The 26,676-nt window shown below is 43.8% G+C and overlaps 1 protein-coding gene and 1 long non-coding RNA gene across 3 annotated transcripts in view; one reads left to right on the top strand and one right to left on the bottom strand.

Annotated features, from left to right (window-relative positions):
* The first annotated feature begins 692 nt into the window (after positions 1-692).
* LOC132399095 (uncharacterized) lies at positions 693-26,675 on the top strand. Its single transcript, XR_009513867.1, has 3 exons — positions 693-822; positions 15,389-15,545; positions 26,469-26,675. It is a non-coding gene; the product is annotated as an uncharacterized LOC132399095 (long non-coding RNA).
* pkd1a (polycystic kidney disease 1a) overlaps positions 4,708-26,676 on the bottom strand; it is a 272,402-nt gene continuing 250,433 nt past the window's right edge. For both annotated transcript variants that reach the window (XM_059979055.1, XM_059979056.1), the window contains exons 45-47: positions 15,534-15,668; positions 13,373-13,687; positions 4,708-8,272 (exon numbers count right to left, since the gene is read on the bottom strand). In XM_059979055.1, the coding sequence (XP_059835038.1) occupies positions 7,688-8,272; positions 13,373-13,687; positions 15,534-15,668 (1,035 nt within the window). In that variant the 3' untranslated portion in view covers positions 4,708-7,687. The remainder of the gene's footprint in view (positions 8,273-13,372; positions 13,688-15,533; positions 15,669-26,676) is intronic.

Here is a 26,676-nt window from a genome sequence, read left to right on the forward strand (position 1 = left end):
AGCCCATCAAATGAGAGAAGTTTAAAGGGGACTTTGGGCAAATGGTAGAAAAGATCTAGAGCAGGCATTCTCAACCTCAGGCTGAGCTGATGGATCCCTTGCTTGGTGGTATTGGTCCACGGCATAAAATGGGTTAAGAACCCCTAGTTCAGAGCAATGTGGGATAACTGCAGACAAGTTCAGGGAGGCAAAATGGTTGGCAAGCCTAAATTAGGCTGAGGCTTACTTCATGCTGCATGAGGAGGATGAGAGGGGTACAAGATGATAAGAGATGTACTGTAGATAGTGGACAGTCAGCGTCTTCATCCCAGGCCAGAAATGGTTGATACTAGGGGGCATAATTTTAAAGTGATTGGTGTTGGAGGGGGGGGGGGGAGGGGGATGTCAGAGATGGGTTTTGTTTTAAACAGTGTTGAGTGCATGGAACACCCTGCCAGGGGTAGAGGAAATACATTAGGGTTATTTAAGAAACTCTTAAAACACGTGGATGAAAGAAAAATGGAGGGAGGGAAGGATCCGTTTGATCTTGGAATAGGGTCAATGTTTGGCACATCGTGGACTGAAGGCCCTTTACTGGGCTGTAGTGTGCTTTTAGTATAGTTCAATGCACATGCGATAAACAAATCTCAGTCATGGATCAGTAAGTCTGACACTGACGACTCTTCAGTTGATTGTTGCTAGTTACATATAAATGAGGTTTTTTTTGGTTAGATTGCATCCAAGTAGCTACCAAAACCCAGGGATCTGCAGCGTCCAGATTGTCGTCACATGGATGTGATACGTTCCACAGCACCATTTTAAAGAAGAGGGGTTTCCTCACTTGTGAGTACACTAACTTTTATCCCTAAACAAACGTAATATTTAATAGTTAATGTATTAGTGTTTGTGGGAGCTGGAGCTTATTATGTACAATTTGACTGCTGCAGTTCCTCCATGATACCAGCAAGGATGCTGGTTAAAATTTTATTTTGTTATTCTACTTAAATAAATAATGTTAACCCTAATTCACCCTACTCTCAAGCAGTCAGTTTTATTTGGTATTGTTTTCCAGTGCATCAGATGTGTTTCTGTTGGAATGATTACAATTACTTACACCTGGTTTACTCGTGCATTAACACAGTCTACTGATAGTGGAGGGGGAGTGGTGGATGGAATAATTAGATTTGTCCTTAAAGTCAAAAAACCTTGGCAGCTCATGGATGTGGATGCACTTCCAGCTGGAGGTTGATGGTTAATGTCTTCAGTGCTGAACACGCTTTCCTGTTTGCGAGATTTGTTTGAGGTGCTTCAGTGCGGGACTGGGTCTGCAGCCATTGGCCTCGAGCTGTACTGACTGACCCGGTGGCTGTGGCATTGGCCTTCAGCTCCTCGACTGGCTTTACTCACCTCGGTGCCTCGTGGCTACGGCTCACTTTTGGGGACTCTGTGGTTTAATGTTGTTATTTGGTTGCTTTTTGCTGTTTCCATGATTTGTTCTTTTTTTTGCACGTCTGATGGTCTTGGTGTGGAGATTTTCTTTAAACAGGCTCTATAGTGTTTCTTTGCAAGACTAATTTCAAGGTTGCATACTGATATATTTCATAGTACATGTTTGAACTTTGAACCTTTTCAAAACAAGAACTGGTGTTGAACTTCTGGATCCTTGACTTTGCATCAATCACAGTGGCTTCATACCTTTGGTGATTTGTGTAGGGTTTTACAGAGAAGTGATTTAAAAAGGTGCCATATTCCCTCTGCTGTCTATAAGGAGCTTGCATATTCTCCCCATGACCCACAAACACAATGTTAAACGATTAATGGTACGTGCCCTTGGCATCAAAAAGGTTTGTACCCCGGGCTCTGGTACATTCCAAATATGTACAGGTTAATAGTCTAATTGGGTGTAATTAGGCAGTGTGGGCTGGAAGGATTGTTTTATCGTGCCACATCTCTAAATTAAAATTTCTCCCACCATAAGGGAATGCTTTCTTTCTATCTTTGTCCATTAGGACATCACTTGAAGTTGATGGTGATTGCAATGTCTACTGGGACACTAACGCTGGGCTAATCCATCTTCTTTGGTGTTGGCTCTAGATTCTAATTCCTTTTAGTACAAAGATCCATGCCCTGATACCTGACCCTTTGATCCTTTTGGGTAGCAAACCTTGCATTAGATTTACAGTTTGGGTTGAAAGATCCCAGAGCTTGAAGCGTTACTACCAAGCCTCAAGGAACAAAATATCTAGACCCACTGAGAAGTTTATCGTCCTCACTGTGACCCTGATGTAGTGGAAGCATTAGCTAGACATACCAAGCTGCCGTAGTGGTTAGCGCGACGCTATAATGGCTGGAGGTATCAATGCTTCTCCCTCTCAGGTACGTTCTCCCTGTGATGGCATGTGCATTTCTTCCCACAGTCCAAAAAAAGATACTGGTTAGTTGCTTAATTGTAAATTGTCATTGTAAATTAGGCTCGGGTTAAATAGGTGGGTGGCTTGGTTCAGGCCAGGGGGCTTGTTCCATACCCTATTTCAAAATAAATAGACTGAATGAGCAATGCAAATAAAAACAGGCTTCCCCCTCAACACTCACTTTCTTAGTGAGCTGAGTCAAGTGGCTGGGAGTGAAATTGTCCAGTCCCTTCAGCTGCTTCCCAGTATGAGTACTCTCTGTGCAGGGCTGGCAGAGGCTGGCGTGTTCGGGGTCAATGAGACCTCACTGGCTCTGAAACAGGAAGGTATTTGCCCAGTGTTTAGCCAGGTCAAGGAATTGTACCCCGCAAATTCCATCATGAACACTAGCCTCCTCAACATTGAGAACAACTTCAAATGGTGTTGCCTCAAAAAGGCAGCATCCGTCATCAAGGATACCCACCACCCAGACCATAGCCTCATCTCAATTGTTATCATCTAGGAGGAGCTGTCAGAGCCTAAAGACACACTCAACATTTGAGGAACCACTCTCAGGATTCTGAATTGACAATGAACCCATGTACAATTCCTCAATTTTTTTGCTGTCTTTGCATAACTTATTTAATATTTTAAAATATATTTCTTACTGCAATTTATAATTTTTCATATAATACATTGCACAACATATGCTGATGATATTAAACCTGATTCTGATTGTGCCCAAGGATACCTGATCAAGGTGCTTAAAAAGGCAGCATGCCCTCTTATTACTGTACTTTATTTCCACCGTCAGGGAGGAAGTGCAGCAGCCTGGAGACATGCACTCAACATTTTAGAAACAATTTCTTCCCTTATGCCATGAGAATGGCCAATGAATTATTTTCCTCCTTTAGCACTAGTTTACTTTTATATATTATTGTATCCTGTAGTTATTTTTATGTCTCACACTGTACTACTTGAGTGGTGTCAAAATAGTTGTAACGTTTCCAGAGTGGTAGTGTAGTGGGTTGTGCTAGTCACAGTCTCTTTCAGCTTCCACTGCTGGCTAGCATTTTTGTGAAAAGGAGAGCTTAATGCGCAGGTCTCTCCCTGCCAGTACGCAGTCTCTCCAACAGCAAGTCTCGTAGTGCCTCCTCGCTGACAACACACAGAAACCTAATTCTTTTCATACTCGGGCTGAACTACAGAGAGCGAGGAGGAGGTCTGGCTGCTGCACATGTGGCATACAGGCCCTGATGCTTGTGAACCAGATCCCCTACTACGGCTAAATTGCCCCACTGCCTTGTGGGCAGCCTCAGGATGGACGAACCCAGATAGCAAATTTGGTGTGGAGCCTCTAAGGCGGCTGGACGTCATTGAACATCCTTCCAGCAGCTCCAACAGCCAAGCTCTGTATTGCTTCATAAGCTTTCCTTTGAACTACACTGGTGAGGCCGAGAGAGGGATCTTAATGACTGGGCATCTCAGGATCCTCCATATCTTCTGCCCAGGCTTGTGATGATGATCAACATCACCCGTTGTCCTTTGAGAGAGCTGGATGCCAAACAACCAATACTACTTGAGTGGAAGGGTGGAGATAAATCTCTACCTAATGAGATGTAATGCACTGCTTCTCCCTCCTAGTCTGCAGGTTACTCTTGGGCAAAGGTTTAGCTCCTGCTCAGCCCCCCAGATCAGTGGGGTGGTCACGTGAAGCCATGGGGGCAGGTGGTGGATGGCCATATGAGCAGCTGGTGCATATCACAAGTCCTAGTTATGTGACCACTGACAATCTCTGAAGCGTATTGATAAGGGCTGGGGTCACCCGTCTTGTAAAGACACTGCCCAGAAGAAGGCAATGGCAGACCACTTCTGTAGAAAAATTTGCGAAGAACAATAACGGGTCGTGGAAAGTCCGTGATCGCCCATGTCATACAACATGGCACATAACGAGTGAACTATACTGTTACCAGAAAACAAATTTCATTATGTATGTCAGTGATAATAAACCTAATTCTGGAACTGCTTTACTGGCAATGAATAAGCTGTCTGGAGTTCATATTCCAAACCAGCAGTCTGCAGCAGAGATTGTGTGTGATGGGGGATCTGTGTTCTGCCGGCTGAAGTGTAAGTGCCAGTGAGAATACATTGTATGAATTCCAGCACAGAAAATATTCAGAACATTTGCTGTTTAAAATAAAATCAAATAATCCATTAGTCAATATCTAGCTTTTAATGCCAGGTTTACTTAACTAAATGCAATTTCCCTAGCTGCTGTCAAAGGGTTTAGTCCAGGCCTTGCATTACCAGTTGAGTAAGTAAGCAGCAACCTTATAAACAATCTTTAGTACTCTTTTAATCAGCATTTGGCACAAAAGCACATTGTATGCATCTTATAATAAAACACTACATAACCTTTTAACAGGCCTATTTATCAGTTTAAGTGTTCATTGAATATCCTGCAGCATTTCAGTGAGAAATCTAAAAGCTTATGCTGAAACACATGATTTATTCACAAAAATATAATTCAGTCATATGTTTTTGGGGTTGGGGGAAAGAAATGCCTTTGGTTAGCCCATTTGTGGTGCTGCTAGGAAGAGAAGCTGGGGATTGGTAGAGTTCTGCAGGGGGTGAAGAACAAATTCAACAGAGAATCCTGCATGTTGATTCTCTTGGCTCTCACACCGTGAGCGACTTGGTGTCACTTTGTCTTTTAAGTCTGTCTTCAGAGAAAGGAAACCACAGAAGATGAAAGAGGGCTTCATGTTTACAGTCTGCCCAGACCTGTCTTTCCAAAGTTAAGTAGCAATAATGAATTACTTTTGTGGCATCCCATCTCCTGGTTAAAATTAAACCTGGGTAAACAGGGTTCAAGACATAGGGCAGAAATGACTAATACAAAGGGGGCAACATTTTAATGTGAATGGAGGAAAGTATAGGAGGGATGTCAGAGGTAATTATTTTTACATGTTTGGGCAGAGTGTGGAGCGTGCTTACGGTAGAGGCAGATACATTAGGGACATTTAAGAGGGACATGGCTGAAAGAGGATCTTAGAAAGAAAAATGGAGGCCTATATAAGAGGGAAAGGGTTAGATTGATCTTGGAGCAGGTTAAAAGGTACAGCCCCGTGGGCTGAAGGGCCTGTACTGTGATGTTCATAATGAAAATGGATCCATTCATCAATAAAGCATTGACCATCACCGTGCCTGATCAAAGTTAATCAATGCTTACACGGCGGGGACAATAATGTGGTTTTATGACCAGCATATTTCTGAGAAATTTAATCTTCACTCCAATACTCTATGGTTTCACACCCCTGATTACATGGGACCAAAAAATAACCATTTTGTACATTTACACAGTGAACGTTGTAACTTGCTAAGAAAATCTAATTGCAATTTTTTTTTTGTTTCATCCGCACAAATACTTTCTCCAGCAGTGCATCAGGGTGGTGAGCCACATTGTTTCTTGAGACTTGTTTGAATGTGGTGATATTTGTTTTCCCTGTAATTATTACGTGCACTCGTAAAGTTACCGTTATTTCCCCCTCCCCCCCACAACCACTTGTTTCAGTTGCAGATGTAACAGGTTCTCAGTTTAACGTGCATTTTACAATACTTCTGTCCATCCAACAATGGAGCAGAATTAGGCCATTCAGCCCATTGTGGTCTACTATTTCATGATGGTTGATCCATTTCCATTCATTCTCCTGCCTTCTCCTTCCTCATCGCAGTGCTGGGACTGTTTTAATGAAATATGTTCTGGTTTCAGTGTTAAAATAACGCTGATCTGACCTTTCCAAATTCCGTAACAGAAGTGTCACTACCACAACATACGCAAAAATACTGTCTTGTAAAGTTAATTGTGTTCACTGTTTCCTCTTCACTGATCAAATGAATGCAGTTCAAAAGTAAATGATTAAAACAGCATTTTTTTAAATAAGTGCATCCTTCTGATGCATGGCTAAAGCAAGTTTATACAATCTCTCCTTCTGAACAATCCTCAGTTTAAAGTGCTTGTTAATGTATATAAAGTAAACGATTTTCTTCTTTAAAAAATATCTGTCCTTTAAGAAAAAATCTCCATTTTTTTAAAAAATATGTCCTTTTTGAAACTCTTTTTAATCTCTTAAAAATATCTGTCCTTTAAGGCTTGTTCTGACCCGTTTAGTGAATAATGTCACATACTGCCACCTACAATTATATTGAATGCATTTTGTGACTTTTTTTTCTTGCAGCATTTGTGCTGAACAGACTCCCCACAACAATACGTCAGCAATTGGACAATGTGCTCGGTTTAGCTGCTAAAGATTGCATTAAATTCTAGTGAAGGTAGAGGGAGATAGATTTCCCATAGTTGACTGAGTTAAGGACAAGGAACTGCATTGTTTACTACAAGTCAGTTCTGGTGGCAGGAGCTGTCCATTTACCATCACCACGCTGAACCATTTCAGCCTTTAGGTGGTGGGGAGGGGAGAGGATTTTAAAAGAAGGAATGTGGCATAATCCAACCTTTTACTGCTCAGACAAGTTGGGCCAATGCCAAAAGTGATAGATCAGCTATTACTTTTTTGTTTAAAGAAGTCAAGGCCACTGGGCCACTGGTTTCGATAGCAACATACAAAGCCCCCAGAGGAACACGGCAGGTCAGGCAGCATTTCCAGAGGGATGTGACCAGCCAACACGTCAGGTCAAGACCCTTCATCAGGACTGGCAAGTGGCAAGTTAGTATAAAAAGTTTGTGGAGATGGGTGGGGGGGGGGGGGGAAGGGTTCGAACAAAGCCTGGCAGATGATAGGTGGATCTGGGGGTGGGGGGTGCTAGAGAGTGGGCACAATGTATTAAGTTGGGAGGTGATAGGTGGAAATTCTCCCACTGTTTTCCTCTTTCCTTTTCATTTCATGGTCTACTGTCCTATCAGATTCCTCCTTCAACACCTTGTTACTTTCACCGATCATCTCTCAACTTCTTGCATTATTCCCGTCCTCCCCCTCCCTCATTTACCCATCAACTCTTCACCTAGATCCACCTCTTGATCTGCCCCTTTTTTTCAAAACTGCCCATCTCCCCTCTTCCAAGCCCTGATGAAGGGACTGGACCTGAAACGTCCATAGAAGGTGACTTGACCCACTGAGTTCCTTGGCCCCTTTGCGCGCTGCTCCAGATGTCCAGCATCTGCAGAACTGCTTGTGGCGCCACCTTTTGGAGTGGAGTTAAAAAGTCACCGTCTCTCACTGAGAAAACGAATCTCAAGCTAGTATATGATGACATATACATACTTTGATACTAAATTTGCTTTGAACTTTTGTCTACAACAACTATTCGGGGTTAGAGAGAACTTGGTGATCCCCTGGTACTTGTTGGCCCATCTTGTCTGCCATTTTAGTTTTTCTTCGAGGTGCCTTGGGTTCCTTCTCTTTGAGGGCTTCCTTCGTGCAGGCTTCTAATGGGTTGTTTCCTAGATGTACGTCTTTCATCCTCGCCTTGTCTCCTGGAGCTCGGAGGGAAGAGCGGTGACTGCCACTTGGCCTTCTGCTGGCTCTCATCCGCCTATATGTTGCAAACATCTCTTCAGCCTTTGTGTGAATTTTTCTTTGCTGTATCCTGTCCTGGGCATGCTTGAGCTTGCACTCCACCTGGTAGACGTCCTCCGTCACGCTGTTCACCTTGTCGAACTGCTCCAGCAGGGCTTCGACCATCGGGACCAGCCGGTGGATGTTCACCTCTATCTGTGTTGCCTTGCTGGGGCTGGCCAGGGGGAGCGTGTCCATTGGGGTGGAATCGCTAGACGAAGAGGAGATGTCCGAGATGGTGCTGGCCGTGTGGAGACACGTTGACTTTGAATCTCGGGACGACTGCGAGGGCAAGGGAACCATTCCTTCAAACTTGACCTTATGGCGGAACTGCGAACATTAAAAAAAAATTGCATAACACAGGCAGGAAATGAAAATTCGCAAGCTCATAATCAAGTTCACGTTCATGGTGAGTCACCCATACACATGTATACAGCCAAATGAAACACTGTTCCTCTGAGCCCAAGCTGCAAAACACATTTCATATATTCACACACAGCACAATAGTCCCAATCTAGCACATACAGTCACAAAATTTTAACAAGGTTCACAAGAATTAACCCAGAAATGAAAGTGTTAGTGTGAGGAGTGTTTGGTGGCTCTTGGTCTGTACTCATTGGAATTTAGAAGAATGGGGGGGTGGGGGTTGCAAGCTACTGAATATTGAAAAGCCTAGATGAAGTGGATGCTTCCTCTACTAGAGGAGTATAGGACCAGAGGGCACAGCCCCAGAACAGAAAGACATCTATTTAGTACTGAAATGAGTTGGAATTTTGTCAGCCAGAGGGTGGTGATTGCACAGAATTCATTGCTACAGCCAGCTGAGAAGCTGAGTCACTGGATGTGTTTGAAGCAGGGGTTGATAGATTCTGATCAGTAAGGGTGTCAATAGTTAGGGAGAGAAGGCAGGAGAACTTGGTAGAGAGGGAAAGTAGATCAGCCATGACGGAATTGTGGAGCAGACTTGATGAGCTGAAATACAGCATGCAGTAAAATGGGACTCTGTCTCAGTGTACATCTACCCCTCAACCTTGAACTTCACTCAGTTTCACTGGCCCCATCTTTGAAATATATCCACAACCCACAAGAGTTTCAAGAACTCTTCATCTCATGTTCTCAGTACTTTTTGTTTTTTTATTTATTATTAATATTTCTTTCCTTTTATAATTGCACATTTTGTTGTCTTTTGCACACTGGTTGAATGCCCAAGTTGAGTGGTCTTTCATTGATTCCACTGTGGTTATTATTCTATAATGGATTTATTGAGCATGCCTACGAATCTCACGGTAGTCGTCGTGGATATCCCTCGAGGTTGAGGATGATGGTCTTCGTTCCGTTGATCTATTTATGGGCTCTCAAGTGGCTTATAAGTCCAATCATGGCTTTGAAAGTTCTTCCACATTCAGCACAGGTGGTTCCAGATGGCAGATCGGGGTTTGGTTGTTGCTGCCTCTCTTTCCATTTCCTTCTCTTTTCTTCTAATTCTGCACATCTGTTGGCTTCGGAAGTTGCCGTTCCTTCTCAGATGATGGCTTGCTAGAGTTTCCTGTCCTTGGCATTGGTTTCCCAGTTCTTGATGTCGATGTTACATTTCTTCATGTTGGCTTTTAAGACGTCTTTGAATCTCTGCTGTTGTCTGCCTCTTTTATGTTTGCCTCCTTTAAGCTGGGAAAAGAAGATTTGTTTCAGCAGATGTTCGTCTTTCATCCGAACAACATGACTGCTCCGTCTTAATTGGTTCTTGGTGACGTAGGTTTCAATGCTCGTTGTTTTTGCTTCATTTAGCATGCTGACATTGGTTCTTCTATCTTCCCAGCTGATATTTAAGATGTTTCGAAGACAGCTTTGATGGAACTTTTCAAGTGCCTTCAGATGTTGTCGGTATGTTGTCCAGGTTTCTGATGCATACAGGAGCATTGGGATTACCATTGCTTTGTACACTAACATTTTGGTGTCTGTTCGGTTGTCACGATCATGAAAGACTCTTGCTTGGAGTCGTCCAAAAGCTGTTCCAGCGCATTTAAGACAATGTTGGATCACGTCATTAAGGTCGACATTGGAGGAGGGGTGACTTCCGAGGTACGGAAAGTGGTCCACATTTTCCAGGGTTGTTTCACCAAGTTAAATTGATGGTCCTATCCGATTTGTCTCAGATGGTGATGGTTGGTAGATGATCTGAGTCTTCCTGGAATTGATGGTAAGTCCAAGTTTCATGTATGCATGGTTGAAGGCAGACAGAATCTGGTGTAGGTGGTTTTCTGAAAGAGCTGCAACACTGTTGTCATCTGCATATTGGAACTCGTGGATGCCTTGTTTTTGGACTTGAGATGGGCAAGATAGAAAAGTCTGCCATCTGTTCTGTAGACAATTTTGGTTGTATATGGTGGCAATATGTGTTTAGATAATACACTTACTTTGAACTTGCAGCATGTGATGAATAAATGAACCTGTAATGAATCTTTTGCACTTTTTTATTATAAGTTATATATTTTTAATGTCTTGCACTTATCTGCTGCCCCAAAACAACAAATTTAATGCCATGCCGTATGCCACTGATAATAAGCTCTATTCTGATTCTGCACAGAAGCTTTGTAATGTGGAGTCAAGCAGCTGCAGTTTGTGTAATGTGCCTGCAGATGGCGCTGCTGGGCCACAAAGAAGAGTTTCTCACAATCTCTGAGGAGGATGGCAAGGGTAAACTCCCCAACACGGAGATTCTCACACAGACATCCACACCCCACTGCTGAGCTCAGACACAAGGCTGATGACCCGGTGGTCCATGGGTGTTGCTCCACAAACATTCTGGTCACTGTTAGACAGTTATTTTACCTACTTCAAACAAATATCTCCTCAACCTTCTCTGACTAAAGTGGTCAAGTCAGAGAGACGCTACGGGGAAACAGGCACGTAACCCTGTTGTCCACACTGAATACCAATCACCCACCTACACCAGAAGGAAGCCCTCTGTTGGTTTGGGGTCATCCCAGCTGTATATGAAGCCAGGGCAGTACACTATGGAGAGCAAGCTGTTGCCCATGCAGCTCCCCCTCTCCATGCAACTGATGAATCTGAAGGAACGGCAGAGGCCGATGCAGTTTGGTACCACTGGTGTTGTAAGAGTTGCCGGTCAGCGTTAAGCTCAACGTAGGACTGCTTTAGGATCTCCAGCTCCAGACTTTTCCTTGGGGTTTACTACCAAAGAATTCCTCTTGCATGGGTACACAAGGCAGCGGAGTTTTGAGATCAGCGTTTTCCTCCTCCTGGATGAGCCCCCATCTGCTCGAAGTGACTGGTTTTAAGTCGCCCAGTAACCCGCCTTTGCCCCTTCTCCTGTCAGAATTGCTGGTGATAAAGTTAAACTTCCAGAGTCATAGAAAAGTACAGCACAGAAATAGGCCCATCAGTCCATCTAGTCCATGCTGAACTGCCCAGTCCCATTGACCTGCCCCCGGACCAGCCTCTTCCATACCCCAACTATGCATACGCCTAACCAAACTTGTCTTAAAGATTGAAGTCGAGCTCGCATGCACCTCTTGAGCTGGCTACTTGTTCCATGACCCTCTGAGTGAAGAAGCTCCCCCTCAGGTTCCCCTTAAACATTTCACCTTTAACCCTTGACCTCCATTTCTGGTCTCACCCAACTTCAGTAGAAAAAGCCTGCTTGCTTTTGCCCTATCAATACCCCTCATAATTTTGTATACCCCTTTCAACTCTCCCCTCAATCTTCTACATTCCAAAGAATAAAGTCCTAAGCTATTCAATCTCTCCTTACAACTCAGGTCCTCCTGTCTCAGCAACATTCTTGTTAAGTTTATTGCTAAGCCTTTTGTTGTGAGCAAAGAGCGGACTCCAATTCTTAGTGTAAAATGCAAGCGACAATCAGCCTGAAGTCGGAGGCACAGGTTTGCGAAGTGAAGTGACCAGGAGTTGTCTTGTCAAACACAAGACAATGGGGTTATATCACTTAGCACATGAAACATGGTTACAAGTTGGGATGTCTGTATACTCTTTGGATCAGCCTTCACAGCATTAATTGTGGATGTTTGGAATCTTTGTCAACCAGAAGCTTTTAAGACCATCTGTGTGAATTACTTCGTCCCTGCAAAAGTATCTGGAAAACATCACATGCAGATGATGTCATCTAGTAGAGAATAGTATAAATATCAAAAGCAATGGGGATTTTTAGGAATGTCAAGGAGAAATACAGAAAGATGGGATGACAGAAAGAAGACTAGAATTCAATCCCTCAGCCTTTGGTTTCTGTGATAGATGAATCATTCATCTGCAAATTTTTGGCATGTCCTTCTTGTTTGTAAGCATTGTACCTGTGTTTGGAAATCCTTTGTAGATCTCTTGTAAATTGGAATTCTTTTATAAACTAGAAATCCTCTGTGAATGTTAAATGTGTGTGAAGACTTAATTGTCTGAACTTAAATGTGTATCATTAAAAATAAAATAAACTGTTGGCTCCAAGGGTAGTCATAACTGAAGGGTGGTAGTGGGGATGAGCTCCCACTGCTAAATACTCTTTATGGTGTGCGTCTCAAACAGCCTCTGACAACCAAGTTCAACTCCTGGTCTTCACGTGTGGCATAGATCTTATGCCCAGAGAAGCTGTTCTCACTGACACAGGAGAAGAGGCGAAGGCAGGGCACTGGCACCTTAAAACCATTTGCTCTGGGCAGATTGAGCTCGTTAACCATGGATGGTAACTCATCTAGGAGAGGGAAAACTCTGATTTCAAACCTCCGCTGCCTTGCGGCCATACCTGCTCATGAGTCAGGCTTTGTGAGTAAACCTCAAAGAAAAATCTGGAGTCGGAGTCCAGAAGGCAGCTGACTGCTGTACCCAGCACCGGCACGGCAACTCCTGCGATGCTGCTGGCACCAAACTGTACCGACTCCCGTCGTTCCTTTGGACCTGTCATCAGCATGGAGAGGGGTCCCACTGCATGGGCAACAGATGGATCTCCATATCAACTCTGCCCCGGCTTGCACCCTGGAAAAGCCACTCCAGTGACTGCCAGAAGTGCAGTGCCCATGGCCAACCATGACCGACGGAGGCCACACAAAGAAACTGTGTTTGAACTACATCATTAGTTGGATATATCCCCTCCTTGGTAGGAAAGGGTGACCCACCACTCAAGCAGTTGGTAATGGTAGCTAACCTCACAGCTGAGGCCAGACAGGGAAGGAAGTGAGTCCTTGATGAGTGGGATGGATACAGTATAACCTTTCTATAGAGAGGCTACTCGTAGATATCTATATCGGATAGGAATTAAAATCTCCTTTTGAGTTTAGAGCTTTGAGGACAGGACACCCAATACCATCCTGGAATTGGGTGTCCAGTCCTGGTATTATTACTCCTACAAGACTGGACACTAGATGACCTCAGCTTGGCCACGTAGATGACGATGTGCTGTACACCTACTTCTTTCGCTTTGCTGACTCCCATCCACATCTTGAGTCTCCTGATGAACAGTTCCACCAGCTCATACTCCTGGGGCTCCACGGCCGGCCGGTGCAACTCCAGCCTCATCACCTGGTAGTTCTGGATCAGCACAGCCGCAAAGAGCCGCAGCACCACCCAGATCTCGATGATCACGTAGCTGATGTAGTAGATGGAGCACAGGCTTGGGCACTCGAAGGAGCAGTGCCGGAGGGAGATCCCCCGTTGGATCACGGCAAACAGAGAGAGTATGCTGCCTCCAAAGCTCTTGAAGTGATCAGAATTGGCGGAAAAGACCTGAAATATCAAGTTTAACAGTTACAGATCGCATTGCTTGTTCATTGCCACAGATGTCTATGGAGGCCCAGTCATTGGGGATTGATCTTATTGAAAACTAAATATTTAAAGGCCCCTAAATCAGGGGTTCCTAACCTGGAGTCCACAGTTCCCTTGGCTAAGGGTAGGGGTCCCCTGCCCTAGATAGACTGGACATGGAAAGGATGCTTTCTCTAATGGGGGAGTCTAGGACCAGATGGCACAGCCTCAGAATAGAAAGATGTCCCTTTATAACAGAGATGAAGAGGAATTTCTTTAGCCAGAGGGTGGTGAATCTGTGGAATTCATTGCCACAGACAGCTGTGGAGGCCAAGTCATTGGGTATACTTATAATGGAGGTTGATAGGTTCTTAATTAGTAAGGGTGTCAAAGGTTATAGGGAGATGGCAGGGAAATGGGATAATAGATCAGCCATGGAATGGTGGAGTAGATTCAATGGCTTGAAAGGCCTAATTCTGCTCCTGCGTTTAGACTTCTAACATCATCTATGTTAAATATTAGTTTCTCCGCACTAGGCTCTCCATCCAGTGCAGTACTGGGAAGGGGAGGGGGGGCGGTGTGGGAGGGGCAGAACTATACCTGTCAAGTGAGAGGTGATGTTCATCATCTCACATGCCCTCCGAAAAAGGGTATTAAGGAGCCCACTTCCTCAAGCTTTTTTTTTGGTCTCTGGGTGAGCAGCCATATTGGTTTTGCAAGGCAAAGTCAAAGTTGTGTACATTGCCTTATGCACAAGTGCAATGAAAATCTTGCATGATGGGTACATCATATCAGATACTCAAAATTCAAAAATATAATATAAACATGAACATAAATTATATACAAGCTTTATACATAGAGCACAGTTAGAAGAAAAAGAACCAAGTCCCATGTAGTGCAAATGGCCATAGAGTTGCTATACTGTTAAGATTGGGATTTTGCTGGTTGGTTCAAGAACCAACCATTCTTGAAGGGAAAGTTGCTGTTCTTGAACATGATGGGTTGGGTCTTCAGGCCTCTGTACCTCCTGCCCTTTAGTAGGTTGTGAGAAGATGGAATGGCCCAAATGGTGCAGGTCTTCAATAATGATGATCATCATTACATGCTGTATTGTATGATGTGGGCGATCACGGCCTCATGACCATGATTGTTCTTGGCAAATTTTTCTACAGCAGTGGTTTGCCATTGCCTTCTTCAGGGCAGTGTCTATCCAAGCTGGGTGACCCCAGCCATTATCAATACTCTTCAGAGGTTGTCTGCCTGGTGTCAATGGTTGCATAACCGGGACTTGTGATATGCACCAGCTGCTCATACGACCATCTACAACCTCCTCCCATGGGTTCACTTAACCTTGATCTGTGGGGGAGGAGGAGCTAAGCAAGTGCTACACCTTGCCCAAGGGCGACCTGCAGGCTAACGGAGGGAAAGGAGCACCTTACACCTTCTTTGTAGAGACGTATCGCCACCCTGCCACCCAACTTTGTTGATAGATGTTGCCATAATGCAGATACTACAGATGGTGGGAGGGGATGACCCAGTAATGTACTGGGCTGGCCACAGATCCCTGCAACTCCTTATATATTCCTGCCTATTTACTTATCTGAGTAGCATGATTAAAATTTACTCATATAATACTTTGAGTGCAATACAACTGAGCAATATTCCTATTGATGTTCTTTCTAGGAATAGAAAGTTATAGAAGGTGACAAGAAGACTGATTATGGAGGAACATCTAAAAGGAAGAGTGAATATGGGAGGTGGAACAGGTCAAGCAGGCTTCCCTCCCCAGTACCATAACCACAGTCAAACAACACAACGTAGTACTCACCAGATAGCCAAGGTGAGTATAGGCAAGAAGAAGACCTCCAGTCATCACAACAACCGCAAATAATTCCTTTCCAGAATTAAGCAAGGTCTTTCCAAAGATGGACCATTTCCTGACAAACCGCAGCTGTCGAGCAGCCTATCACACAGACAGGGAATAAGAAGGTGGATTATAATCAGGATTTAACAATAGCCAGTCGATTTAGAAGAGAGCAGGTTACAATCCTGGACAGGAACCATTCAGATACCACCCCTCACATTTGTAAATGAAAATCCTGACATTTCCGACCACTGAAAATGTAAACCAAAATGCTCCTGATGATAAAAGTCTGAGATAAAAACAGAGAATACTGGAAGTACTCATGAGGCCCAACAGCATCTGTGGAGGGAGAAACAGAGCAACCTTTCACTAGCACTAAAACAATGGTAGACCCAAAACATTGGTCCATTGGTTCCTGAGTCGTCAAAGAGCTGCTGAGTTCTGATCTAATTTTCTATTAACAGAGTTATCTGCCCATCTGCTCCATGGCAATCAAGATCCCCATCTTAACTCTTCCCATCTGCCCATTTTTGGCCCATTCCCCTCGAAACCTTTCCTATTCATGTACCCCTGTCCAAAGGCCTTCTAATCAGAATCAGATTTATAATCAAATTTCAGAGTTCAAATTTACTTTCAAAGTACATAGACGTCACCATATAAAATGCAGAGAATCATTTTATTCTGGGCATTCACAGTAAATACAAGAAACACAATAGAATCAATGAAAGACTGCACCCAACAGGACGGACAAACAACCAGTGTCCAGTATAAAAGACACCAAACCATGCAAATACAAAAGAAATTTAAAAAAAGAAATAAAATAATATTAAAAATATATAAACCATAAATACTGAGAACATGAAATGAAGAGTCATTGAATTTGAGTCCATAGTCTGTGGGAACAGTTCAGTGATGGGGTGGGTAAAGTTGAGTGAAGTTATCCCCTCTGGTTCAACAGCCTGATGGTTGAGGGGTAATAACTGTTCCTGAACCTGGTGATGTGGGTCCTGAGGCTCCTGTACCACCTTCCTGATGACAGCAGTGACAAGGGAGAATGACAAGGCTCGTGGGGGTCCTTGATGCTTTTCTACGATAGTGTCTCTGTAGATATGCTCAGTTCTGAGGAGGGCTTTACCTGTGATAGACTGGGCTGTATCCACTACATTTGTAGGCATTTCCACTCAAGGGCATTGGTTTTTCTATATTTCTATGCCAAGCCATGATTCACCCAGTCAGGATACTCTCCACTGCCCATCTATAGAAGTTTGTCAAAGTTTTAGATGACATGACAACTAAGTTGCTTTCCTGCCTCACCCTTTCTCCCCCATTGAGCACTGGCTCCTAGATCTGTTTCCTCCTTCTGAGGTCAATAATCAGCTCTGTGATCTTGTTGACGTCGAGTAAAAGATTGTTTTTGTGGCACCACTCAGCCAGATTTTCAATCTCCCTCCTACATGCTGATTCTTCAGCACCTTTGATTCGGCTGGTAATAGTGGTGTCATCAGAAAACGTAAATATGACACTGAAGCTATGCTTAGCCTCAGCATAAGACCTTCAGAAATAGGAGCAGAATTAGGCCATTTGGCCCATCTAGTCTGCTCTGCTATTACATCATGGCTGATCCAATTTTCCTCTTAGCCTCAGTCTCCTGTCTTCTCCCTGCATCATTTCATGCCCTGACTAATCAAGAATCTAACAACCTCTTCCTTAAATATATATAAATATACTTAAATACACATACTGTTTTGGCCTCTACAGCTGCCTTTAACCATATAACCATATAACAATCACAGCACGGAAACAGGCCATCTTGGCCCTCCTAGTCCGTGCCGAACCCTTAATCTCACCTAGTCCCACCTACCCGCACTCAGCCCATAACCCTCCACTCCTTTCCTGTCCATATACCTATCCAATTTTACCTTAAATGACACAACTGAACTGGCCTCTACTACTTCTACAGGAAGCTCATTCCACACAGCTACCACTCTTTGAGTAAAGAAATACCCCCTCGTGTTTCCCTTAAACTTCTGCCCCCTAACTCTCAAATCATGTCCTCTAGTTTGAATCTCCCCTACTCTCAATGGAAACAGCCTGTTCACGTCAACTCTATCTATCCCTCTCAAAATTTTAAATACCTCGATCAAATCCCCCCTCAACCTTCTACGCTCCAATGAATAGGGACCTAACTTGTTCAACCTTTCTCTGTAACTTAATTGCTGAAACCCAGGTAACATCCTAGTAAATCGTCTCTGCACTCTCTCTAATTTATTGATATCTTTCCTATAATTCGGTGACCAGAACTGCACACAATATTCCAAATTTGGCCTTACCAATGCCTTGTACAACTTTAGCATTACATCCCAACTTCTGTACTCAATGCTTTGATTTATAAAGGCCAGCGTTCCAAAAGCCCTCTTCACCACCCTATCTACATGAGACTCCACTTTCAGGGAACTATGCACAGTTATTCCTAGATCTCTCTGTTCCTCTGCATTCCTCAATGCCCTACCATTTACTCTGTATGTTCTATTTGGATTATTCCTGCCAAAATGTAGAACCTCACACTTCTCAGCATTAAACTCCATCTGCCAATGTTCAGCCCATTCTTCTAACCGGCATAAATCTCCCTGCAAGCTTTGAAAATCCACCTCATTATCCACAACACCTCCTACCTTAGTATCATCGGCATACTTACTAATCCAATTTACCACCCCATCATCCAGATCATTTATGTATATTACAAACAACATTGGGCCCAAAACAGATCCCTGAGGCACCCCGCTAGTCACCGGCCTCCATCCCGATAAACAATTATCCACCACTACTCTCTGGCATCTCCCATCTAGCCACTGTTGAATCCATTTTATTACTCCAGCATTAATACCTAACGACTGAACCTTCTTAACTAACCTTCCATGTGGAACTTTGTCAAAGGCTTTGCTGAAGTCCATATAGACTACATCCACTGCCTTACCCTCCTCAACATTCCTCGTAACTTCTTCAAAAAATTCAATAAGGTTTGTCAAACATGACCTTCCACGCACAAATCCATGCTGGCTACTTCTAATCAGATCCCGTCTATCCAGATAATTATAAATACTATCTCTAAGAATACTTTCCATTAATTTACCCACCACTGATGTCAAACTGACAGGTCTATAATTGCTAGGCTTCCTTCTAGAACCCTTTTTAAACAATGGAACCACATGAGCAATACGCCAATCCTCCGGCACAATCCCCGTTTCTAATGACATATTAAAGATCTCCGTCAGAGCTCCTGCTATTTCTACACAAACTTCCCTCAAGGTCCTGGGGAATATCCTGTCAGGACCCGGAGATTTATCCACTTTTAAATTTCTTAAAAGCGCCAGTACCTCCACCTCTTTAATTGTCATAGGTTCCATAACTTCCTTACTTGTTTCCCGCACCTTAGACAATTCAATATCCTTCTCCTTAGTGAATACCGAAGAGAAGAAATCATTCAAAATCTCTCCCATCTCCTTCGGTTCCACACATAGCTGACTACTCTGATTCTCTAAGGGGCCAATTTTATCCTTCACTATCCTCTTGCTTTTAATATAACTGTAGAAACCTTTCGGATTTACTTTCACCTTATTTGCCAAACCAACCTCGTATCTTCTTTTAGCTTTTCTAATCTCTTTCTTAAGATTCCTTTTACATTCTTTATATTCCTCGAGCAATTCCTTTACTCCATGCTGCCTATATCTATTGTAGACATCCCTCTTTTTCTGAACCAAATTTCTAATATCCCTTGAAAACCATGGTGCTCTCAAACCTTTAACCTTTCCTTTCACCCTAACAGGAACATAAAGATTCTGTACCCTCATAATTTCACCCTTAAATGACCTCCATTTCTCTATTACATCCTTCCCATAAAACAACTTGACCCAATCCACTCTCTCTAAATCCCTTCGCATCCCCTCAAAGTTAGCCTTTCTCCAATCAAAAATCTCAACTCTAGGTCCAGTCCTGTCCTTCTCCATAATTATATTGAAGCTAATGCTATTGTGATCACTGGACCCGAAGTGCTCCCCAACACATACATCTGTCAGCTGACCTATCGCATTCCCTAACAGGAGATCCAACATTGCCTTTGGCAATGAATTCCACAGATTTACCACTCTCTGGCTAAAGAAATTCCTCCTCATCTCTATTCTATCCTAAGGTTGCATCCTCTGGTCTTATAATCTCCCGACATAGGAAACATCCTCTCCACATGCATTCTATCAAGGCCTTTCAACATTCTATAGGTTTCAATGAAGTCACCCCTCATTCTTCTGAATTTCAGTGAATACAGGCCCAGAGCTATCAACTGCTCTTCATATGACAAGCCAATCAAACCTGGCAAAGCAAGTACACCAGGGGCTAAGCACACAGTCTTGTGGTGCACCTCTGCTGATGGAGATTGTGGAGGAGTTGTTATTACTAATCCAAACTGACTGGAGTCTGCAAGTGAGAAAATTGAGGATCCAGTTGCATAACATGGTATTGAGGTCTAGGTCTTGAAGCTGATTGAATAGTTTTGAAGGGATGATAGTATTGAATGCCGAACTGAAGGCAATGAAGAGCATTCTGACGTTTGAATCTTTGCTGTCTTCTGCCTCCCACGACCACCTCTTCATTGTCCTTACTTCTGGAGCCTTGCTGCTTTGCCCCTGCAGGTAGGAGGAAAGCAGCCAGGTAATCAGATTTCCCAAGTGCGGTTTAGGCAGGGAACAGCAGTGGTCACGAGCTGCTGGGACCCCTGGTGCTGCAGGTGATATGTTGATGATCATTGGGCAGAGACTCCTTTAAACAAGCCTGACTAAAGTCCTGGACAATGATTTGAAAGGCGTTGGGGAAGGCTGTTTCTTGTTTGCTGACGGCACCTTAGGTGCCTGCTAAATTTCGGCCGTTGGCGGTGAGTAAACTGCAGACAGGATCTGGGAGGACAAACCTCTTGTTAAGTACAACAGCCGGCACTTAATCACTAGATGTTCCAGTTGGGGGGGGAATGAGTGTTCAACAAGACCACTATGTCCAAGCACAACCAAGAGTTTATCATAAAACAACACAGACTCCCACTTTTTGCCTTCTCTGAATCAACAGTCCAGTCCATCCTCCTGTGTATCGAGAAGCCCTTGGTTCTGATTGCCAAATCTGGAGTCCAGAGTGAGCCATGTCACTCTCTTACATGATATTTTGGAGAAGGAAGTCGGAGGACCAGAATGGGAGAGCTGCGGGAGCCATTTTGATTTTTTCTTATTCTCATCAGAGTTAAGAGATTCGGGACAGTGCAGGCATGCGATGTCGGGCAGTGAAGTGGGGAAGATTTAAAAAGGACACAGCTTTCTACAGCGGGCAGCGGAGTGAGCAGGGAGCAGAGTGAAGGCTTAAGGGCTTTGGCTCAACGGGCTTAGGTGGAAGTGGCCGAGGCAAGATAGGTTTAGGTTTCAGTTTTTCCTGTTAATTGAGGAAAGGGGAGGTATGAGTGTGAGGGCAGCTTGTTGTTCTCGGTGTTGGATGTGGGAGGTCCTGGAGTCTCCTAGCCTCCCGGACGTCCGTATCTGTGCCAGATGCGCAGAGCTGCAGCTCCTAAGGGACCGTGTTAGGGAACTGGAGCTGCAGCTCGATGACCTTCGTCTGGTCAGGGAGAGTGAGGAATTGATAGAGAGGAGTTACAGGCAGGTGGTCACAACGGGAGGCAGACAGATGGGTCACGGTTAGGAGGGGGAAGGGGAAGAGTCAGGTACTAGAGAGTATCCCAGTGGCTGTACCCCTTGACAATAAGTACTCCTGTTTGAGTACCGTTGGGATGGGAACAGCCTACCTGGGGGAAACAACAGTGGCCTCCGGCACAGAGTCTGAGCAGTAGCTCAGAAGGGTAGGGAAAGGAAGAGGAAGGCGGTACTAATAGGGGACTCGATAGTTAGGGGGTCAGACAGGCGATTCTGTGGACGCAATCAGGAGACCCAGATGGTAGTTTGCCTTCCTGGTGCCAGGGTCCAGTATGTTTCTGATTGCGTCCAAAATATCCTGAAGTGGGAGGGTGAGGAACCAGAGGTCGTGGTACATATAGGTACCAATGACATAGTTAGGAAAAGGGAAGAGGTCCTTGAAGGAGAATATAGGGAGTTAGGAAGGCAGTTGAGAAGAAGTAATCTCGGGATTACTGCCTGTGCCATGCGACAGTGAGAGTAGGAATGGAATGAGGTGGAGGATAAATGTGTGGCTGAGGAATTGGAGCAGGGGGCAGGGATTCAAGTTTCTGGATCATTGGGACCTCTTTTGGGGCAAGTGTGACCTGTACAAGAAGGAAGGGTTACACTTGAATCCTAGGGGGACCAATATCCTGGCAGGAAGGTTTAATAGAGCTGTTAGGGAGAGTTTAAACTAAGTTGGCAGGGGGATGGGAACCGGAATGATGGAGCAGAGGAGAGGGAAAACAGAAATAGATCTAAGGTAGTGAGCAGTAAGGATGTCAGGAAGGACAGGCAGGTGATGGAGCAAATTTGCAGCCATTGGGATGAGTTGCAGAGCAATCAATGCAAAAAGTACCAAATACTGGACTTAAGGTGTTATACTTAAATGCACGCAGAATAAGGAATAAGGTGGATGATTTTGTTGTACAGTTACAGATTGGCAGGTATGATATTGTGGCCATCACTGAGACGTGATTAAAGGATGCATGTCTCTGGGAGCTGAACATCCAAGGATACATGGTGTATCAGAAGGATAGGCAGGAAGGTAGAGGGGGTGGCGTGGCTTTAATGGTAAGAAGTGATATTAAATCATTAGAAAGAGCTGACATAGGATCGGATGGTACAGAATCTTTATGGGTTGAGCTAAGAAATTGCAGGGGTAAGAGTACCCTGATGGCAGTTATCTACAGGCCTCCAAACAGCTGCAGTGATGTGGACTACAAATTACAACAGGAAATAGAAAAGACTTGCCAGAAGGGCAGCGTTATGATAATTGTAGGGGATTTTAACATGCGAGTGGATTGGGAAAATCAGGTCAGCACTGGACCTCAAGGGAGAAAATTTGTAGAATGTCTATGAGATGGCTTTTTAGAACAGCTTGTTGTTGAGCCCACTAGAGGATCGGCTGTACTGGATTGGGTATTGTGTAATGAACCAGAGGTGATTAGAGAGATGGAAGTGAAGGAACCCTTAGGAGGCAGTGATCACAACATGATTGAGTTCACTGTGAAATTTGAGAAAGAGAAGCCGAAATCCGATGTGTCGGTATTTCAGTGGAGTAAAGGAGATTACAGTGGCATGAGAGAGGAACTGGCCAAGGTTGACTGGAAAGGGACACTAGCGGGAAGGACGGCAGAGCAGCAGTGGCTGGAGTTTATGCGAGAAGTGAGGAAGGTGCAAGACAGATATTTTCCAAAGAAGAAGAAATTTTTGAATGGGAAAAGGATGCAATCGTGGCTGACAAGATAAGTCAAAGCCAAAGTAAAAGCACAGCAGGGGGCATACAAGGAAGCAAAAATTAGTGGGAAGACAGAGGATTGGGAAGTTTTTAAAAGCTTACAAAAGGAAACTAAGAGGGAAAAGATGAACTATGAAAGGAAGCTAGCAACTAATGTCAAAGAGGATGCTAAAAGCTTTTTCAAGTATATAAAGAGTAAAAGACAGGTGAGAGTAGATATAGAACCGATACAAAATGATGCTGGAGAAATTGTAATGGGAGATAAGGAGATGGTGGAGGAACTGAATGAATATTTTGCATCAGTCTTCACTGAGGAAGACATCAGCAATATACCGGACATACAAGGGAGTCAGGGAAGAGAAATATGCACAGTCACAATTACGACAGAAAAAGTACTCAGGAAGCTGAATAGTTCAAGGGTAGATAAATCTCCTGGACCAGATGGAATGCATCCTCATGTTCTGAAGGAAGTAGCAGTGGAGATTGCGGAGGCATTACCAATGATCTTTCAAAAGTCAATAGATTCTGGCCTGGTTCCGGAGGACTGGAAGATTGCAAAAGTCACTCCGCTATTTAAGAAGTGGGCAAGGAAGCAAAAAGGAAATTATAGACCTGTTAGCTTGGCATTGGTGGTTGGGAAGTTGTTGGAGTCGATTGTCAAGGATGAGGTTACGGAGTACCTGGAGGCATATGACAAAATAGACAGAACTCAGCATGGTTTCCTTAAAGGAAAATCCTGCCTGACAAACCTAGTGCAATTTTTTGAGTAAATTACAAGTAAGCTAGACAAGGGAGATGCAGTGGATGTTGTGCATTTGGATTTTCAGAAGGCCTTTGACAAGGTGCTGCACATGAGGCTGCTAAACAAGATGAGAGCCCGTGGAATTACGGGAAAGTAGCATACGTAGATAGAGCGCTGGTTGATTGGCAGGAAACAGAGTGGGAATAAAGGGATCCCATTCTGGTTGGCTGCCGGTTACCAGTGGTGTTCCACAGGGGTCTGTGTTGGGGCTGCTTCTTTTTACGTTGTATATCAACGGTTTGGATTATGGAATAGATGGCTTTGTGGCTAAGTTTGCTGATGATACAAAGATAGGTGGAGGGGCCAGTAGTGCTGAGGAAATGGAGAGTCTGCAGAGAGACTTGGATAGATTGGAGGAATGGGCAAAGAAGTGGCAAATGAATTACAATGTCGAAAAGTGTACGGTCATGCACTTTGGTAGAAGAAATAAATGGGGAGAGAATTCAAAGTTCTGAGATGCAACGGGACTTGGGAGTCCTTGTGCAGGATATCCTTAAGGTTAACCTCCAGGCTGAGTCGGTGGTGAAGAAGGCGAATGCAATGTTGGCATTCATTTCTAGAGAAACAGAGTATAGGAGCAGGGATGTGATGTTGAGGCTCTATAAGGCACTGGTAAGACCTCACTTGGAATACTGTGTACAGTTTTGGGCTCCTTATTTAAGAAAGGATGTGCTGACATTGGAGAGGGTTCAGAGAAGATTCACTAGAATGATTCCGGGAATGAGAGGGTTAACATATGAGGAACGTTTGACCGTTCTTGGACTGTACTCCTTGGAGTTTAGAAGAATGAGGGGGGACCTCATAGAGACATTTTGAATGTTGAAAGGCATGGACAGAGTGGATGTGGCAAAGTTGTTTCCCATGGTGGGGGAGTCTAGTACGAGAAGACATGACTTGAGGATTGCAGTGCGCCCATTGAGAACAGAGATGCAAAAAAATTTTTTGGCCAGAGGGCAGTGAATCTATGGAGTTTGTTGCCACGGGTGGCAGTGGAGGCCAAGTCATTTGGTGTATTTAAGGCAGAGGTTGATAGGCATTTGAGTAGTCAGGGCAACAAAGGTTATGGTGAGAAGGCAGGGGAATGGTACTAAAGGGGAGATTGGATCAGCTCATGATGAAATGGTGGAGCAGACTCGATGGGCCGAATGGCTGACTTCTGCTCCTTTGTCTTATGGTTATGGACATAAAAATTGTTGTTTTGCGACAGCAACACATGCATTGTTTATATTCACGACTTCATACAACACATGATTTACAGCATCAATTGGGAATTGGATGCCGATCGCTGGTGTCGTAAAGCATTACCTTGTAATTTATATATTTTACACCTTTGCACTGTGCTGCTGCAACAGAACAACAAATGTCACACCATATAAAGCAATGATGACAAATCTGATCCTTATTTATGTTTGCCACACCTATAATGTACTGTAAAAGTCATTGAACACTAGAGCACAGAAACAAGCCATTCAGTCTAGCCTAGCTCATGACAAACCATCCATTTCCACTCTTCACTCAGAGGGTGGTGAGAGTATGATAGCACTCAATACCCTTCATATCCATGTATCTATCCTAATTTCTCTTAAATGTTGAAATGGAACACCCATCCACCACTTATGCTGACAGCTTGTTCCACACTCTCACCACCCTCTAAGTGGAGAAGTTCCTCCTTAAACATTTCACCTTTCCCCCTTAACCCATGACCTCTAGTTTTAGTCTCAGCCAACCTCAGTGGAAAAAGTCTGCCTGCATTTACCCTGTCTATTGCCCTCATAATTTTGTATACCTCAATCAAATCTCCCCTCATCCTCCTACTCTCCAGGGAATAAAGTCCTAACCTATTCAACCTTTCCTATAACTCAGGTCCTCAAGTCCTGGCAACATCCTCATACATTTTCTCTGCATTCTTTCAATCTTATTGATATCTTTACTGTACCTACAAACACAACAGCAAAGGTAAAATGAGATAAAATAAAGGATGTGTCCTAATCTTGGGCATATACTATTTGGGGTAACAGCCAGTTTTGTGCCGTAAATTTTATGAAACACCATAAAACCATTCTTACCATCAAATCCATTTGGTTTTTGTGTTGTACTTGTGATAGGGCACTTGATTGATTAAGTAGAGCTAGGAATTACTTGAACGAAGGGGTATTTATTTTTTTGTCTTGACCCAGGTGTGTGAAGATCTCCAGTATCGCCAGAGTGCTGGAATCTCCTTGATCCAGATGCAGGCTGCTGTTCTCACCACCACCCCCACCATCACCCCTAGCATTTACCCCTCGAAGTTTTGTATACCTCTATCAAATCTCCCCTCAACCTTCTATGCTCCAGCGAATAAAATCCTAACCTATTCAATCTTTCCCTATAACGCAAGTCCTCAAGTCCCGGCAATGTCCTTGTAAATTTTCTTTGAACGGTTTCAATCTTATTTACATCTTTTCTGTAGGTGAGTGCAGGGAAGTGCTGCTGCAAAATGCTAATCTCCATGTCTTTTGTACCTCAGTGTATGTCTGCCCATGATGATAAACTTGAACTTGATTTGACATTTCAGGACAGGTAAAGATTAATGGGACAAATGGCTTCCCTCAGGACTAGGAAAAATATGAGCTCTTCCATGTAACATTGGGTTGATATCAATCTTCCATCCATTTTAGGAGCACCTGGATAATGTGAGATGCAGAGTGAACTTTGCCAGATATGAATTTATTTCTTTAGATGTACAACATGCATTTGACTTGGAGTTTGCTAAATACCCAGCAGCCAGCTACAGGAAACAAACAGGCAGCTACAGTTTGGAGCACCGATGAGATTAGACTACAGACCCTCAGCAATGTACATGTTTCAGGCTCACGTTTCATAGAT

The sequence above is a fragment of the Hypanus sabinus genome, chromosome 9, assembly GCF_030144855.1.
Source record: "Hypanus sabinus isolate sHypSab1 chromosome 9, sHypSab1.hap1, whole genome shotgun sequence".
NCBI lineage: Eukaryota > Metazoa > Chordata > Chondrichthyes > Myliobatiformes > Dasyatidae > Hypanus > Hypanus sabinus.